The sequence below is a fragment of the Pseudonaja textilis genome, chromosome 1, assembly GCF_049901715.1.
Source record: "Pseudonaja textilis isolate UNSWEBS1 chromosome 1, rPseTex1.2, whole genome shotgun sequence".
NCBI classification, from domain to species: Eukaryota; Metazoa; Chordata; class Lepidosauria; order Squamata; family Elapidae; genus Pseudonaja; species Pseudonaja textilis.
The window spans coordinates 320,155,057-320,172,456 of NC_141990.1; the positions used below are offsets into that span (position 1 = coordinate 320,155,057).

The 17,400-nt window shown below is 47.8% G+C and overlaps 1 protein-coding gene and 1 long non-coding RNA gene across 2 annotated transcripts in view; one reads left to right on the plus strand and one right to left on the minus strand.

Moving 5' to 3' along the window:
* Positions 1 to 17,400, plus strand: part of LOC148128374 (uncharacterized) — a 452,998-nt gene that overhangs the window by 114,065 nt on the left and 321,533 nt on the right. The window lies entirely within an intron of this gene.
* The window catches only part of SHD (Src homology 2 domain containing transforming protein D), a 66,008-nt gene continuing 51,283 nt past the window's right edge, over positions 2,676 to 17,400 (minus strand). Inside the window, 2 exon segments of the mRNA XM_026720378.2 lie at positions 2,676 to 4,163; positions 14,836 to 14,955. Of these exon segments, the coding sequence (XP_026576163.2) occupies positions 3,977 to 4,163; positions 14,836 to 14,955 (307 nt within the window). The 3' untranslated portion in view covers positions 2,676 to 3,976.

Here is a 17,400-nt window from a genome sequence, read left to right on the forward strand (position 1 = left end):
TTCTTCCTTCCCTTTCCCTCTTTTTCCTTTTTTCTCTTTCCTTCTTTCTCCTTCCTTCCTTTCCTTTGCCCTTTTCTTTTTCTTCCTTTCTCCTTCTTCTTCCTTTTTCTTTTTCCTTCCTTTTTTCTTTCTTTCTTTCTTTCTTTTTCGTTCTCCTCTTCCTTCCCTCCTTCCTTCTAATTCCTTCCTTCCTTCTTTCTTTCATTCTTTCTTTCTTTTTTCTTTCTTTCTTTCTTCTCCTCCCTCCCTTCCTTCTAATTCCTTCCTTCCTTCTTTCTTTCATTCTTTCTCTTTCTTTCATTTTCTCTTTCTTTCTTTCTTTTTCTTTCTTTCTCTCTCTCTCTCTCTTTCTCTCTCATCTTTCTTTTCTCCTTTCTTTCTTTCTTTTTCATTCTCCTCCTCCTTCCCTCCTTCCTTCTAATTCCTTCCTTCCTTCTTTCTTTCATTCTTTCTTTCTTTTTCTTTCTTTCTTCTCCTCCCTCCCTTCCTTCCTTCCTTCTAATTCCTTCCTTCCTTCTTTCTTTCATTCTTTCTCTTTCTTTCTTTTTCTTTCTTTCTTTCTTTTCTTCTCTCTCTTTCTCTCTCATCTTTCTTTTCTCCTTCATGGAAGAAGACAGAGAGGTGATATGGCACCCCCATTATATTCAGCAAGGAAAAAGACCCCGTGGAGAATGTCGTTCTTTCTTCTTTCGTTTCTGGAGAATTGGAGAAACGTGGATTGTTCCTTGTTTTCCCCTCCAGGTCCGCTTCTCTTCCCGTACAGCCTGAACCGATGGAGCTCATGAAAAAGAGCTGAGGGAAACAACTAAATGGACCATTTCAGCCGATTTCAGCCCCCGTGTAGACATTGCGAATACACAGCAGATAACAATATTGTCCTATTCACAGTACAGACAGTACGGGTAGTCCTCGACTTACGACCACAATTGAGCCATACATTTCTGTTGCTAAGGGAGACAGTTGTTCAGTGAATCTTACCCCATTTTACAACCATTCCTGCCACAGTTGTTAAGTGAATCCCTCCGGTTATTAATTTAGTGACACCGTTGTTAAGTGAAACCGGCTGAATTTTAGACCGCAACCATCATAAATATGAGTCAATGGCCAAGAGTCTGAATTTTAGACCGCAACCGTCATAAATACGAGTCAATGGCCAAGAGTATGAATTTTAGACTGCAACCGTCATAAATACGAGTCAAGGGCCAAGAGTCTGAATTTTAGACCGCAACCGTCATAAATATGAGTCAATGGCCAAGCGTCTGAATTTTAGACCGCAACCGTCATGAATACGAGTCAATGGCCAAGAGTCTGAATTTTAGACCGCAACTGTCATAAATACGAGTCAGTGGCCAAGAGTCTGAATTTTAGACTGCAACGGTCATAAATACGAGTCAAGGGCCAAGAGTCTGAATTTTATACTGCAACCGACATAAATATGAGTCAATGGCCAAGAGTCTGAATTTTAGACCGCAACCATCATAAATATGAGTCAATGGCCAAGAGTCTGAATTTTAATCTTGTGACCACGGGGATGTTGCAACGGTCGTAAGTATGAAAAACAATCATGAGTCACTTTTATCAGTGCCGTTGTAACATCGGTCACTAAACGAACTGTTGTAAGTCGAAGACTACCTGTACAATTAGATATCTAATTGCTTTTCTTTCTCCAAAGTAGAATTCAGACAGAGAATTGTTGGGCTGAAAAGGCAAATTTGGAAATAAAATGGAAATCTCATTTCAGTATGACGATGGCTCCAGTCTAAACCTCCCCTGGAGTCCGTCTTGGCCCGTTAGAAATGACAAGTAAGAACCCAGAGCCGTGATGGCGAAGAGCTTTGCGCACCATCGCTAGCTGCTCTTCCGGTTTCTGGCGCTGGCCAGCTGTCTTTCTGATGCCAAAGCAACGGAAAACAGCCCCCCAAAACAGCCCCTAAACAGGCTGTTTTTCAGGCTGTTTTGGGGGGCATTTTGGTGCAAAAATGGCCTTTAATCGGCCCCCAAAAGGCCTGAAAACATACCAGAAAACGGCTCAAAATTGGCCTTAAAATGGCCAAAAAACAGGCCATTTTCCAGCCATTTTGGGCTGTTTTCAGGGCTGGTTTTGGTATGAAAAATGGCCTAAAAATGGTCCAGAAAACAGCCCCAAACAGTCCAAAAACGGCATGAAAACAGCCCAGAAAACAGTGTTAAAACAACCCCAAAACAGGCCATTTCCCAGGGCGTTTTTCGGGCTGTTTGCAGGCTGTTTTGGGGGGCATTTTGTTGCAAAAATGGCCTGAAAACAGCCTGAAAACTGCCCAGAAAAATGGCCCGAAAATGGCCTTAAAATAGTAAAAAAAAAACCAGGCTGTTTTCTGGCTGTGCTTTGGCCCATTTTCAGGGCTGGTTTTGGTGTGAAAAACGGCCTGAAAACAGCTGGAAAATGGCCCAGAAAACAGCTGAAAAACAGCCGAAAAACAGATTGAAAACGGCCAAAAAATGGCCAAAAAACAGGCCATTTCCGAGGCCGTTTTCGGGCTGTTTTCAGGCTGTTTTGGGGCCATTTTGCACCAAAATGGCCCCCAAACAGCCTGAAAACAGCCCAAAAAATGGCCTCGGAAATGGCCTGTTTTGGGGTTGTTTTAACACTGTTTCCTGGGCTGTTTTCATGCCGTTTTTGGACTGTTTGGGGCCAGCTGTTCATTGGTTTTCTGGCGCTCCGTCATGCACACATGCACGTGAATGTACGCGCATTCTGGTTTGGGCGCTCGGTGCCGAAAAGGTTCGCCATCACCGCCCTAGGGGGGTCTCTTGAGGAGGGGAGATTAATAAACACATCACAAGATTTGATCTTTCCAACTTTTCCAGAGCTCCTCACAACACTCTTGAGTTCTTTGCTACGTCGTTCCAACCGGATGGGTGGACTACAACTCCCAGAATTCCCCAAGCCGGAATCCTTGCTGGCTGGGGAATTCTGGGAGTTGAAGTCCCCCTGTCTTAAAGGGCCAAGGTTGAGGCCAACACTAACCCAACCTTACCAGGTTTCTTGAGAGCTACACGAAGAACAGGAAATTACAGGTAGCGCTCAACATACGACCAGAATCGGGCCCAGAATTTCCACCGTTAAGCAAGGCGGTGGTTCAGCAAGCCACGTACGATTTTGCCACATTTTGGGGGCCCAGGTTGTTCAGCGAACCTAGGCAATTTGTTAAGTGAATCCTGTGGTCGTTAAGCGATTCCACCTTCTCCCATTGATTTTGCTGGTCGGTAGCTGGACACGACGACTGTCATAAATACAATCAAATTTTGATCACGTGACCTTGGGGATGCTGCGACCGTCGTAAGGGCGAGGAAAGCGGTACGTCACTTTTTTCCAGTGCCGCAATTTTGAGCGGTCACTAAACGAAGGATTGCAAAGTCGAGGACTGCTGTCGCCACCGCACGGTCCGTGACGTAGGACCCCAATCGAGCCCGAGGTTGATGTTGCTAAGTGAGATGTTCGTTAAACGAGTCCTGCCCCGTTTTATGACCTCCCTTGCCACCCTCGCTAGGTGAACCCCTGCCGTCCTTGAGGGGGGGGGGTGTCACACGGTCGTTAAGCACATCCGACTTGCCAAAGGGCATCTGCAGGACCCAGGGAACACTACAACCGTCGTAAGTATGAGTCCATTTTTAACTGTCTGAATTTTGAATCCCACGGGGAATTTGCATGTGTGAAAAATAGTCACTTTTTTTCCACTGGTGTCGTAACTCGTGAAATGAACCGTCGTAAGTCGAGAACTACTGGTAGCTTAGGCGCCTAGAGGTACCGTTATTGCTTGAAAACAGGAGAGGAAGAGAGAGGGGGAAGTCTCTCTCCAGGGTGAGAAGACCCCCATCAAAAGGCGGAGATTGTCATTGGTGAGACCCCCCTTTTCCGGACTGGACGACGGTCGGACGACGGTCGGAGCTGATTGTCTGAATTCGGAGCGAGTCCGTGGCCTGCAGCCGGTTCGTCTTACGCAGTCTGAACTGCCACGGGGTACAGCAAGGAAAAGTGCTCGGCCCCTTTGACGGGCAGTTCTCGAGTGGTGTAGTGATGGATGACCTCTGGGATGCTCTCGAAAGGAGCGCTGTTTTGGCCCAAGATGTACCTGTTGTCCTTCGTTCGGGTGAACTTCATGTGCATAAAACTTTGGCTGCTCCTGCGCGAGAAAAGAAGACACGAATTAGATTTGGTGAGGTTTTCTTTAGAGAGACGCGGCGGCCCAGGGGTGAGAATGCAGGATTGCAGGCTGACTCTGCCCACTGCCAGCAGTTCGATCCTGACCGGCTCAAGGTGGACTCAGCCTTCCGTCCTTCTGAGGTGGGTAAAATGAGGACCCAGATTGTTGGGGGCAAGAGGCTGACTTTGTAAACTGCTTAGAGAGGGCTGTAAAGCACTGTATGGGAGTATATAAGTTTAAGCACTATTGCTATTATCTCTCTCTCTCTCTCTCTCTCTCTCTCTCTCTCTCTCTCTCTATCTATGTATCTATCGATCTATCCACCCATTATATAGTATATACTGTATATGTATAATCTCTCTCTATATCTATACCTACCTATCATCTATCTCTCATCTCTCTCTCATCTATCTCTCGTCTCTATCTATCTATCTATCTATCTATCTATCTATCTATCATCATCTCTCTCTCTCACATCTATCATCTCTCTCTCAGCTATCTATCTCTCATCTCTCTATCACTCTATACCTACCTACCTACATCTATCTATCTATCTATCTATCTATCTATCTATCTATCTATCTATCTATCTATCTATCTATCCTCTCTCTCATCTCTCTTTCTCATCCCTCTATCTATCTACCTCTCATCTCTCTCTATCATCTATCTGTCTCTTGTCTGTCTATCTATACCTACCTACATCTATCTATCTATCTATCTATCTATCTATCTATCTATCTATCTATCTATCTATTATCTATCATCTATCATCTCTCTCTCTCATCTCTCTCTCTCTCTCTCATCTATCTACCACTCTATACCTACCTACATCCATCTATCCATCTATCTATATATATATCTGTTTATCTATTCTATAGAAAAACTCTCCCAGGAACCTGCAATAGCCTTTGGCTACAGATATTCTAGTCCAGTGTTTGCCAACTGATAGGCCAGAGACCACTGGTAGTCCGTGAGATAATTTTGGTGGTCCGCAGAGAAATGTCACCCTCAAAGCAATTAATCCAGGCTGAATGGGAACACAAGACTGCGCTGCCCACATGGCCCGCGGGAGCACAAGGCTTGCGTCGCTTGCATTGCGAACAACACGAGGTAGTGAGGGGAGGGGGGAAAGGGGGGAGAACTTGCCCTACTCACCCCACGTGCCTGGCCTGGCCCCAGGTTGCTTCTTTCTGCTTCTTTCTTCTTCTGCTTTTGGCTGCATGCAAGGAAAGCAGCCAAAGTCTTTCTTTCTCTCCCCCAAACTCCGCCAGAAATGAGTCTTTGGGACCCTGCAAGGCCTCCTGCTCAGAGAGGCTGCGCCAGTACGACAAGACTCGCAAAGACTCATTTCTGGCGGAGTTTGGGGGAGAGAAAGACAGACTTCTGCAGCTTCTGCTGCTTTCCTTGCATGAAGCCAAAAGTCTCTCTCTCTCTTTCTCCCTGAGAACGGAGCTGAAAAGCAGGTTAGGAATGTGGCTGCCTTGGAGAGGGAAGGTGTGTGTGTGTGTGTGTGTGTGTGGGACCGCTATGTGTGTGTGTCTTTGTGGTGTGTGTGGGGGAGAGAGAGAGAGAGAAAGAGAACATCACTGCCAGGTTAGATCGGATCTCTCTCTCTCTCTCTCTCTCATTCTCTCTCTCTCTCTCTCTCTCTCCCCTTCCCTCCCTCCCTCTCTCCCACCAATGTCAGCAAGCCACCATCACTCAAATTCAAATTAGTGGTCCAAGGATTTAAAATTATGAGTTTGGTGGTCCCTGAGGTCCAAAAGGTTGGTGACCCGCTAGTCCAAAACATTGTAAACAGAAAACAAAATCCAACAAAGCAAGATAAGGCAATAAATCCGGCAAGGCAGTAAATCAAACCAGTTGGGAGGATTCCAGGAATGCAGATAACGGCAGCCAACATTTAGATAAACTCCACTTTTCTTCCAGGCAAACGGCAGCTTGCAACTGCCTCTCCTTTAAACTCTCTCCCCAGGCATACCTTGTGAAGGGAATCAGGGCCCTGTCCTCCCTCGTAAGGCACACAACCCACGTTGCTCCCTTCTCCGTTCCACACTGCGTGCCCTAGGATGAAGAGGGGGGTAGGCCTGGGTCTTCCTCCGAACTCCCTCTCCCTTGTTTTACCTCCCTGCTGCTCTGCCCAGCTGGACTTTGCCCTTCCCCGGTTTTCTCTACAAGGGAGCCGCTCTCCCATTCCCTGTCAGCTGACTGCCTTCCCCCTCAGATTCAGACTCTGACTGCGGCGTGACAACAAGTGGTTGTAAGTCGAGGAGCACCTGTGCAGCGTCCCAAAGGGGCGGGGCCTCCGGTGTAACACCACACCTCCCATTTTGCAGGCTCTCCTGAGCTACCTCCTTCTCTTCTGCCTCCGGGTTGCTTCCAAAATTGAATTATTCTCATGCTAAAACGTCTCTTTTGATGTGCATTTATGAGTTGGAGCCCAGATGGGGACCAGATGGGGTTTTTTCCCGTCCCTCTCTTTTTCCAACTGGGACCTGCGCCCAAAGAAGCAGCTGCTACGGTGATAGAAACATTATTTCTGCTTGCACTGTGACATCTTGGGGTGCTAAATTTGGGGAGCATTTGGGGAAGGTGGGAGAACGAGGGCGACGAAGGAAGAACATTGAGACTCGGAACAAAAAAAAACCCCTCAATTTCGGGTGGAGACTCGCGAAAGCTTAATAAAAGGGGTATTGAACTCAAAGCCCCTGGGCCAGATCCAGCCCACCCTGGAAAGAGCAAAGGACCGGCCCTCGGTCCCTCTTACAGGAGGCCATCGCAGCCAAAAATGGGGCCATCGGTCAGAAATGGTGTAGGGTCTCCTGCCTGGGCAGGGGGGGTTGGACTAGATGACCTACAAGGTCCCATCGGTCAGAAATGGTGTAGGGTCTCCTGCTTGGGCAGGAGGGGTTGGACTAGATGACCTACAAGGTCCCATCGGTCAGAAATGGTGTAGGGTCTCCTGCTTGGGCAGGTGGGGTTGGACTAGATGACCTACAAGGTCCCATCGGTCAGAAATGGTGTAGGGTCTCCTGCTTGGGCAGGTGGGGTTGGACTAGATGACCTACAAGGTCCCATCGGTCAGAAATGGTGTAGGGTCTCCTGCTTGGGCAGGTGGGGTTGGACTAGATGACCTACAAGGTCCCATCGGTCAGAAATGGTGTAGGGTCTCCTGCTTGGGCAGGTGGGGTTGGACTAGATGACCTACAAGGTCCCATCGGTCAGAAATGGTGTAGGGTCTCCTGCTTGGGCAGGGGGTTGGACTAGATGACCTACAAGGTCCCATCGGTCAGAAATGGTGTAGGGTCTCCTTCCTGGGCAGGAGGGTTGGACTAGATGACCTACAAGGTCCCATCGGTCAGAAATGGTGTAGGGTCTCCTGCTTGGGCAGGGGGTTGGACTAGATGACCTACAAGGTCCCATCGGTCAGAAATGGTGTAGGGTCTCCTTCCTGGGCAGGGAGGGTTGGACTAGATGACCTACAAGGTCCCATCGGTCAGAAATGGTGTAGGGCCTCCTTCCTGGGCAGGGGTTGGACTAGATGACCTACAAGGTCCCATCGGTCAGAAATGGTGTAGGGTCTCCTGCCTGGGCAGGGGTTGGACTAGATGACCTACAAGGTCCCATCGGTCAGAAATGGTGTGGGGTCTCCTGCTTGGGCAGGGGGTTGGACTAGATGACCTACAAGGTCCCATCGGTCAGAAATGGTATGGGGTCTCCTGCCTGGGCAGGGGGTTGGACTAGATGACCTACAAGGTCCCATCGGTCAGAAATGGTGTGGGGTCTCCTGCTTGGGCAGGGGGGGTTGGACTAGATGACCTACAAGGTCCCATCGGTCAGAAATGGTGTGGGGTCTCCTGCCTGGGCAGGGGTTGGACTAGATGACCTACAAGGTCCCATCGGTCAGAAAAGGTGTAGGGTCTCCTGCCTGGGCAGGGGGTTGGACTAGATGACCTACAAGGTCCCATCGGTCAGAAATGGTGTAGGGTCTCCTGCCTGGGCAGGGGGTTGGACTAGATGACCTACAAGGTCACATCGGTCAGAAATGGTGTAGGGTCTCCTGCCTGGGCAGGGGGTTGGACTAGATGACCTACAAGGTCCCATCGGTCAGAAATGGTGTAGGGTCTCCTGCCTGGGCAGGGGGCGGTTGGACTAGATGACCTACAAGGTCCCATCGGTCAGAAATGGTGTAGGGTCTCCTGCCTGGGCAGGGGGTTGGACTAGATGACCTACAAGGTCCCATCGGTCAGAAATGGTGTAGGGTCTCCTGCCTGGGCAGGGGTTGGACTAGATGACCTACAAGGTCCCATCGGTCAGAAAAGGTGTAGGGTCTCCTGCCTGGGCAGGGGGTTGGACTAGATGACCTACAAGGTCCCATCGGTCAGAAATGGTGTAGGGTCTCCTGCCTGGGCAGGGGGTTGGACTAGATGACCTACAAGGTCCCATCAGTCAGAAATGGTGTAGGGTCTCCTGCCTGGGCAGGGGGTTGGACTAGATGACCTACAAGGTCCCATCGGTCAGAAATGGTGTAGGGTCTCCTGCCTGGGCAGGGGGCGGTTGGACTAGATGACCTACAAGGTCCCATCGGTCAGAAATGGTGTAGGGTCTCCTGCTTGGGCAGGGGGTTGGACTAGATGACCTACAAGGTCCCATCGGTCAGAAAAGGTGTAGGGTCTCCTGCCTGGGCAGGGGGTTGGACTAGATGACCTACAAGGTCCCATCGGTCAGAAATGGTGTAGGGTCTCCTGCCTGGGCAGGGGGTTGGACTAGATGACCTACAAGGTCCCATCGGTCAGAAATGGTGTAGGGTCTCCTGCCTGGGCAGGGGGTTGGACTAGATGACCTACAAGGTCCCTTCCAACTCTGACGATCTGCTATCTGTTATTTATCCAAGAAGAGACGGGAAAGGAGAAAGGAGGAAAGGGAAAGACAAAGAAAAAGAAGGAAAGATGGGAAGAGATGAAGGAAGGGAAAAAAAGGAAGGAAAGAGGGGAAGGAAGAAGAGAGGAGAAGGAAGAGGGAAGGAAAAAGAAGAAAAGGAAGGAAGGAAGGAGAAGAGGAGGAGGGAGGTGGGAGTAAGTAAGGGAGGGAGGGGGAGAAATGACGAGAAGGAAGGAACGGAAGGAAGGAAGGAAGGAAGGAAGGAAGGAAGGAAGGAAGGAAGGAAGGAGAAGTGGAGGAGGGAGGGTGGAAGTAAGTAAGGGAGGGAGGGGGGAAAATGATGAGAATGATGGATGGATGGAAGGAAGGAAGAAGAGGAGGAGGGAGGGGGAGAAATGATGAGAAGGAAGGAAGGAAGGAAGGGAGATGGGAGAAAGAGGAAGGGAAGGAGGGAGGGAGGGAGGAAGGAAGGAAAGAAGGGAGATGGGAGAAAGAGGAAGGAAGGAAGGGAGGGAGGGAGGGAGGGAAGGAGGAAGGAAGGAAGGAAGGAAGGAAGGAAGGAAAGAAAGAAGGAAGGAATTTAAAATGAGAATGAGTGAGAGTCTGAAGGAAGTCCTGCCTTAGAAGGTCCCCCAACAAGAGTGACATCGATCTGGCCATGCCCCCCCTCCCTGTCCTCCCCCCCCAGGTCAAACACACCCCTGATGCGGCCCTCAATCAAGTCGAGTTTGACAACCCTGCCTTAATAAGTCAGTTCGGCATTATTTTGGCACCACGGAAGTCTCCACACTTGGCAACTTTAAAATTTGTGGACTTCAAGGCCCCAAATTTCCCCCAAGCCAGCCGTGGGAGTGGAAGTCCACAAGCCTTAAAAGTTGCCAAGTTTGGAGAGGTGTCCTGTTTAAATTTAGACAAAAGAAACAAGTCAGAAAGTCGAAACCAGGAGTCATCTTTTTGAAGATGAAAATGAAGAAGGCGATATATCTCTCTGAACTTCTGGCTCGGGGCAACAGAGACTAGATCCCCAAAGATTCCCCAAACTCCGGCCCACGATCCATTGGGGACTGGACTGTGTAAGAGGTGAACAAGCGTGCAAAGCTCCATTTGCACAAGTGCCAGGCACGTGTGCGAAACCGCCACTGCAGTTGCTGCTGGTCCCCAAAGCCAGAAAGGCAGGGGTGGGATTCAAATTTCTTCTGTGGGCGTGGCCTAATTTGTGGGTGTGGCTTGGGGGTCGTGTGACTGGGGTGGTGTGGCTTGCTGACTGGGCGTGGCTTGGTGGTCACGTGACTGGCTGGGCGTGGCTTGTATGTAAATATTATACATATTTATGTAAACATTGATATTTTTTTTATTTAAAAAAGCAACTTTTACCCAAAATCAGGCAAAGCAGGCAGGCGGATTGAGTTGCTCACGGAATCACAGATTCACTCAGAGATCTACCTTTCTGCCATCTGCTACCTGAGTCTGCACTGAAAAATAGAAGCTTCGGTCCTAAGGAAGGTTCAGCTCTGCTTTTAGATTAGCTAGAAAGCAAGAAATCCAACGATTTCCTAATCTAAATCTCCCGGCACAGCAGAACAGCTTGATAGTCACGGGAAAAAAGGAAAAATAGCAATTTAGCAGGCAAGTTTGACAGTGCATATGCCAGGTAAGGAGTGAGTGGGCTGGCCAGTGGTGCGAATTTGTTGGTTCTCCAAACCGTGCACAATCGTAACAACCGGTTCTATAGAACCGGTCGGACCAGGTAGAATCCCACCCCTGCGGAAAGGTAGAGATAACTTGTTGATGCTTTTTTCAGGGATCTTAAAAAGATCACAATTTATCCATGCCAAGATGAGGGGACTTCAACTCCCAGAATCTTCCCAGCCAGCCAGTGCCCCAAATCCAAAATGATATCCCCAGACAAGACCAAGAAGAACATACATTCCCTGGGTCTGAAAACACACTGGCCTTCTATCAAAATCTCCTTCTGGCCTTGTTACTAAGAACAGAACAGAGTTGGATGGGACCATGGTGGTCATCTAGTCCAACCCTTGCCCAAGCAGGAGACCCTACACCATTTCTGACAGGTGGGAGTCCAATCTCTTCTTGAAAAGCCTTTGGAGATGAAGCTCCCACAACTTCCGAAGGCAACTTCTGTTCCATGGGTGGATTATTCTCCCTGTTAGAAAATTTCTCCTTATTTCCAGGTTGAATCTCTCCTGGTTGTTTCCATCCATTATTCCTTGTCTGGCCTTCAGGGGCCTTGGAAAATAGCTTGACCCCTTCCTCCTCTCTGTGGCAGCCCCTCCTCAAATATTGGAAGATTGCTCTCATGTCTCCCCTGGTCCTTCTCTTCACTAGACTAGCCAGGCCCAGTTCCTGCAACCAATCTTCATATGAACAGAACAGAACAGAGTTGGAAGAGGGATCTTGTAGGTCATCTAGTCCAACCCCATAACCCTATATCATTTCTGACAGAAGGCAGTTCAGTCTCTTCTTGAAAAGCCTCCAGGGATGAAGCTCCCACCACTTCTGAAGGCAACTTCTGTTCCATGGGTGGATTGTTCTCCCTGTCAGAAAATTTCTCCTTATTTCCAGGTTGAATCTCTCCTTGTTCAGTTTCCATCCATTATTCCTTCTCTGGCCTTCAGGGGCTTTAGAAAATAGCTTGACCCCCTTCCTCCTCTCTATGGCAGCCCCTCAAATATTGGAAGGCAGCTCTCATGTCTCCCCTGGTCCTTCTCTTTACTAGACTAGCCAAGCCCAGTTCCTGCAACCGTTCATCGTATGTTTTAGCCTCCAGTCCCCTCATCATCCTGGTTTCTCTTCTCTGCACTCTTTCTAGAGTCTCAACCTCTTTTTAAACAATGTAGTGTTATCCAGCCGCCTCTGATTTTATCTCCATCCTTAAAGCGAATCTCCCCGAAATAACTTAACAGAAAATAATTCTTTCTCCACCACCACACAAAGCTGGCGACTGCGGAGTCCATAATGCTTTTTGAGCTTGGTTGATTGTTTGGAGACGTTTCATTACCAAACCAAGTCACCTCATCAGTGTTAATGAGTGTGGGTTTTTGTTGCCTATATATACAGCAGCTTGCCCTGCCAGTGGGGCTGAGGCCGCCAGTGTGGTTTTTTTTTCTCTTCCTTCTTGATAAGAGTATTTTTTTCTGCTTGATTGTTTGTCTGGTGTTAATCCCGGCTTATCCGGCTGGTGAGAATCCGTCCAGGTTTGTTTGTTTTTTTAAATTTCCTCCATTTTTATTGTCTCTTTTCAACCATGCGTAAAGGTGGCTGATCTCCATACAGACCTTGTTCTTATTCCATTAAAAAAAAGAAAAGAAAAAGGTGAAATTTTAGACTCCTTTCTCCAGCAGAATCACAGGTCAAAATGACATTAATCCCGTCTCTAAAGGAAGATTCTCCATTCGTGGGAAGGATTAAAAAAAACACAAAAAAACGGTTGTAATTTCACGGCTTCGACAGAGCAGAAAAAAGAACGAAACGTCGAGCCGTGGCAGCTTACAAATGGTGTGATCAAAGTGGGTTCGGGGAGCCCAGCGTGATACGGAGGGGGTTGCCGTTGCGACCTTCTCAAACACAGATTATACCCCTCCTGTCAATTCATATTTTCTTCCTCCCTCTCTCAGCACCCACAGGCTTAATGAAGCGCCCCGTAAATCACAGCCAAGGACAATCGGGTTGAGGATGATGGGAGTCTCTTGGGGATGATGGGAAGATGTTAGGCCGATCCGAACAAGCCCACGCTGGCATCTCCCGGGGCAAGACGCGGAAGGGAAGTTCTCGCCGCCCTCCGGCTGCGCATCAAATCGGTTTAACCTCCCACACACCTCGCGCGTTTGCAGAGGAAATCGACTTAGAAATTGTGGGTGGAAAATGAGATTTTCTCCCCCCCCACCCCCCAAAAAAAAGCTGGTGGGGAGAAAAAAAGAGGCCTGGACAATAGGACCAGGGAACCCTGAGGGGGGAAACAGCCAGAACAGAAATTGAACTGAATCGAAGACAGTTGTGTTGTTTCTCTGTGTCGTGTGATAAATGTGGGTATACGCATCATTTTGTATTTATTTCTTTTGTCGTGGTTATGGAGTGTATATTAGAAGCGGTGACCCTTTGAGAGTTTGTATGCAACGAAATTTCATTTTCATGTATGCTGATTAGTGTACATTCAAAGTGACAATAAAATTATTCTATTCTATTCTATTCTATTCTATTCTATTCCTCTATTCTTCTCTATTCTGTTCTATTCTATTCTTATTCTAATCTATTCTAATTCTATCCTATCCTAGTTCTATTTTAATTCTATTCTTCTATTATTCTCTCTTCTCTTCTCTTCTCTTCTCTTCTCTTCTCTTCTCTTCTCTTCTCTCTTCTCTTCTAATTCTATTCTATTCTAGTCTAGTCAGGTCTAGTCTAGTCTAGTCTAGTCTATTTTATCTTCTCTTCTCTTTTCCTCTCCTCCAGTACATTGTATTCTATTCTATTCTATTCTGTTATATTTATTCTATTTGTTCTACTATTCTATTCTATTATTTTATCCTATCCTATCCTATTCCTATCCTATTCCTATCCTATCCTATCCTATCCTATCTTATCCTATCTTATCCTATCCTATCCTATCCTATCCTATCCTATCCTTCTATTCTATTCTATTCTATTCTATTCTATTCTATTCTATTCTATTCTATTCTATTCTATTCTATTCTATTCTGTATTTTATATTCTATATTCTACATTCTACATTCTATATTTTATTCCATTCTATTCTATATTCTATATCAAGGATGTCAAACTTCCGGTGTCATGTTATCGTCACTTGACATATTGTGATTTTTCCCTTTGCTAAACCGGGAGTGGGTGTGGCCAGAGCTTGATGCATCCAGCTCACGGGCCATGAATTTGACACCACTGTTCTGTTCTGTTCTGTTCTGTTCTGTTCTATCCTATTCTATCTTACTCTACTCTACTCTACTCTACTCTACTCCGAGCCTTTGAGAGCTGTATGCAACGAAATTCCATTTTAATGTATGCCTATTAGTGTACATTCCAAGTGACCATAAAGTTTTTCTAAGTCTAAGAATCTTAAGAAGGAGGAAGAGGAAGAAACAGGGGAACTGAGCAAAAGGATGAAAAATTGAAAGCTCAGCCTTGCCAAATACAGGTTGTCCTCGACTTACAACAGTTCATTTACTGACCGCTCAAAGTTACAACAGCCCTGAAAAAGTGATAGTATTAAACATGCAAGCACACGGAGAGGGCCAGTTCTCACACTTACAACCGTCAATGCGTCCTTCTGGGGATGTAACCGCAACGTTTTGTGTGTGTGTGTGTGTGTGTGTGTGTGTGTGTGTGTGTGTGTGAAACCGGCATGTATGTACAACGGATTGCAGCATCCCGGGGATTCTGGGATCACCAGGGAGCTTCCAATGTGCAAAGTCAGTGGGGAAAGCTGGATTCACTTAACAACCGCACGTCTCGCTTAACAATCGCAGCAATTTGCTTAACAACCATGCCCCCCCCCAAAAAAAAATAGGGGTTGTAAAATCAGAGGCAACTTGCTTGCACCCCTTGCCAGTTGGGGCCGTAAGTCAGATGACAGACAATCAGAGTTGGAAGGGACCTTGTAGGTCATCTAGTCCAACCCCCCCGCCCAAGCAGGAGACCCTACACCATTTCTGACAGATGGGAGTCCAATCTCTTCTTGAAACCCTCCAGGGATGAAGCTCCCAAGTCGAAGCGGGTACCTGTCGCAGTCCACCCCCCTTACCTGAGTGAGAGGGAATATTCACCGCGGCTGGCCTCGCTGCTCCGAACCAGGTAGCTGCCTTCCCTGCACAACGTCAGGAGTGTCTCGGCTTCAGCTCGGCTGATGGGGCCATGAAACCACCTGTAAACCACAACAAAACCACAGTCAGACCAGGTCGTGCCTCTCTGTGGTTTTCCTGCCTGAGAGTCTGGCTGAATCCTGTTTTCCTCTACCTGTTGGAGAAAGGGGTCTTCCACAAGCACACTGTCCCGAGATTGAGGGTCTAGATACAGGGGGTCTTCAAACTTGACAGCTTTTAAGATGTGTGGACTTCAACTCCCAGAATTCCTCCTCCAGTCGGGTTATCTCAGGAATTCTGGGAGATGAAGGCCACAAGTCTTAAAATGGCTGATGTTGAAGGCCCCCCATGTTAGACCAGGGACCTTCAAACTTGACAGCTTTAAGAAGTGTGGACTTCAACTCCCAGAATTCCTCCTCCGGTCAGGTTAGCTCAGGAATTCTGGGCGTTGAAGGCCACAAGTCTTAACACTTGCAAGTTTGAAGACCCTTGGCCTAACGCATGCTTCTACATGTTATCTCCCAGCCAGGTTTTAAGATCCATTTTGGAATGGTTTGCCTTCAGCATTTGTGGGTGCTCCGTCACTAAAGGTTTTCAAGAAGCCATTTATCTGACGTGGTATAGGCCAGGGTCTCCTGCTTGAGCAGAGGGTTGGACTAGAGAACCTCCAAGGTCCCTTCCAGCCCTGTTATTCTGATGACTAAGGGAGCTATATAAGTTCTCCCAACCTATTACGGCAGGGGTCTTCAAACTTGACAGCTTTAAGACTTGTGTGGACTTCAACTCCCAGAATTCCTCCTCCAGTCAGGTTATCTCAGGAATTCTGGGAGTTGAAGGCCACAAGTCTTAAAATGGCCGACGTTGAAGACCCTATGCTAGACCAGAGGTTTTCAAACTTGACAGCTTTAAGACTTGTGGACTTCAACTCCCAGAATTCCTCCTCCAGTCAGGTTAGCTCAGGAATTCTGGGAGTTGAAGGCCACAAGTCTTAAACTTGCCAAGTTGGAAGACCCTTGTCCTTGAAAGAGTGCAGAGAAGAGCTACCAAGATGATTAGGGGACAGGAAGCTAAAAGCCTAAAACATATGATGAATGGTTGCTGGAATTGGGTACGTCTAGTTTAATGAAACGATGGATTGTGGGTGAGATGATAGCAGTCTTCCAATATTTGAGGAGCTGCCCCAAAAGAAGAGGCAGACAAGCTTTTCTCCAAAGCACCTGCAGGCGGGACAAGAAGCAACGGATGGAAACTAATCAAGGAGAGAAGCAACCTGGAACTTAGGAGAAATTCCTATTGTCATTAACCAGTGGTACTGCTTGCCACCAGAAGTTGTGAGTGCTGCACAGGGGTGGGGTTCAAATTACTTAACAACCAGTTCTGTGGGCTTGGCTTGGTGGTCATGTGACTGGCTGGCATGGCTTGGTGGTCATGTGACTGGGTGGGCGTGACCAACTCAATGTCCCTCACGTCAAGGGGTGCCTCGCCTGACCCCTCCCCTCTCAGCCATTCCTTGTCACACCCAGCCTCAACTGATCTATAGTTTCGCAAAAATGTTGCTCACCTTTTTTTTTGACTTTATTATCTGCACGCTATAGTATAGATGTGCTTTCACGGCCCACTGAAAGGAGGAAATGGCTGGCATGCTTTGCTCAAGAGTGTGATATAGGCAACAGGCTTTTAAGGGGTTGCCGGAAAGAGGAGGGGGGTGGGTGAGGGGTCAAGTTTGCACCAGAAGGCAAAGAAGAAGCAATGGATGGAAACTGAACAAAGAGAGAAGCAACCTAGAATTAAGGAAGAGATTTCCTAACAGTGAGAACAATTAACCAATGGAACTGATTGCCACCAGAAGTTGTGGATGCTCCAAAAAGATTGGACAACCATTTTTTCTGAAATGGTATAAGGTTTCCTGACTTAGCAGGGGGTCAGACTAGAAGACCTCTAAGGTCCCTTCCAATTCTGTTATTCTCCCGGTTGCTGGGTGGAAATAGCCATGGTGGGCATGGCTTAGCTGGCCTCCTGCGCCGTGGTGGGGGAGCCGTTTTTTTGCCCTCCGCGGGCTCCAGGGGGTTTCCTCCAGCCTCTGGGAGGGCGAAAATCGGCGGAAGTTCCGCTTTTGGTTCTCCCCGAGACTCCGCGCGGGCCTTGCACTTATCTGGGATCCCAAAGGGGCCATGTGGGGACCCTTGGGAGGGGTGTGGCTGGGTGGGTGGGTTCAGCCAGTCATTGCAAGTACCGGTTCGGCGAACCAGAATGTAAACTTAACACCCGGTTCACCCAAACCGGTGTCCCCCGCTCATTATGTCAAAGGATTATAGAAATGATAAGCACTCCGCTGCGATGGCGGTTGGAACCAAATTCCTTCCGCTTGGCATTTTGCCCAGCATGATAAAAATGACCATGTCAACTCATAAAACATTTTGTATACGTGTTTTACAGTTGACAACAGAAAGGAGGGCGGAAGCTTCAAAGAGCGGGCGGCAGTGTGGAATCGAAAGTACCTTCCATTC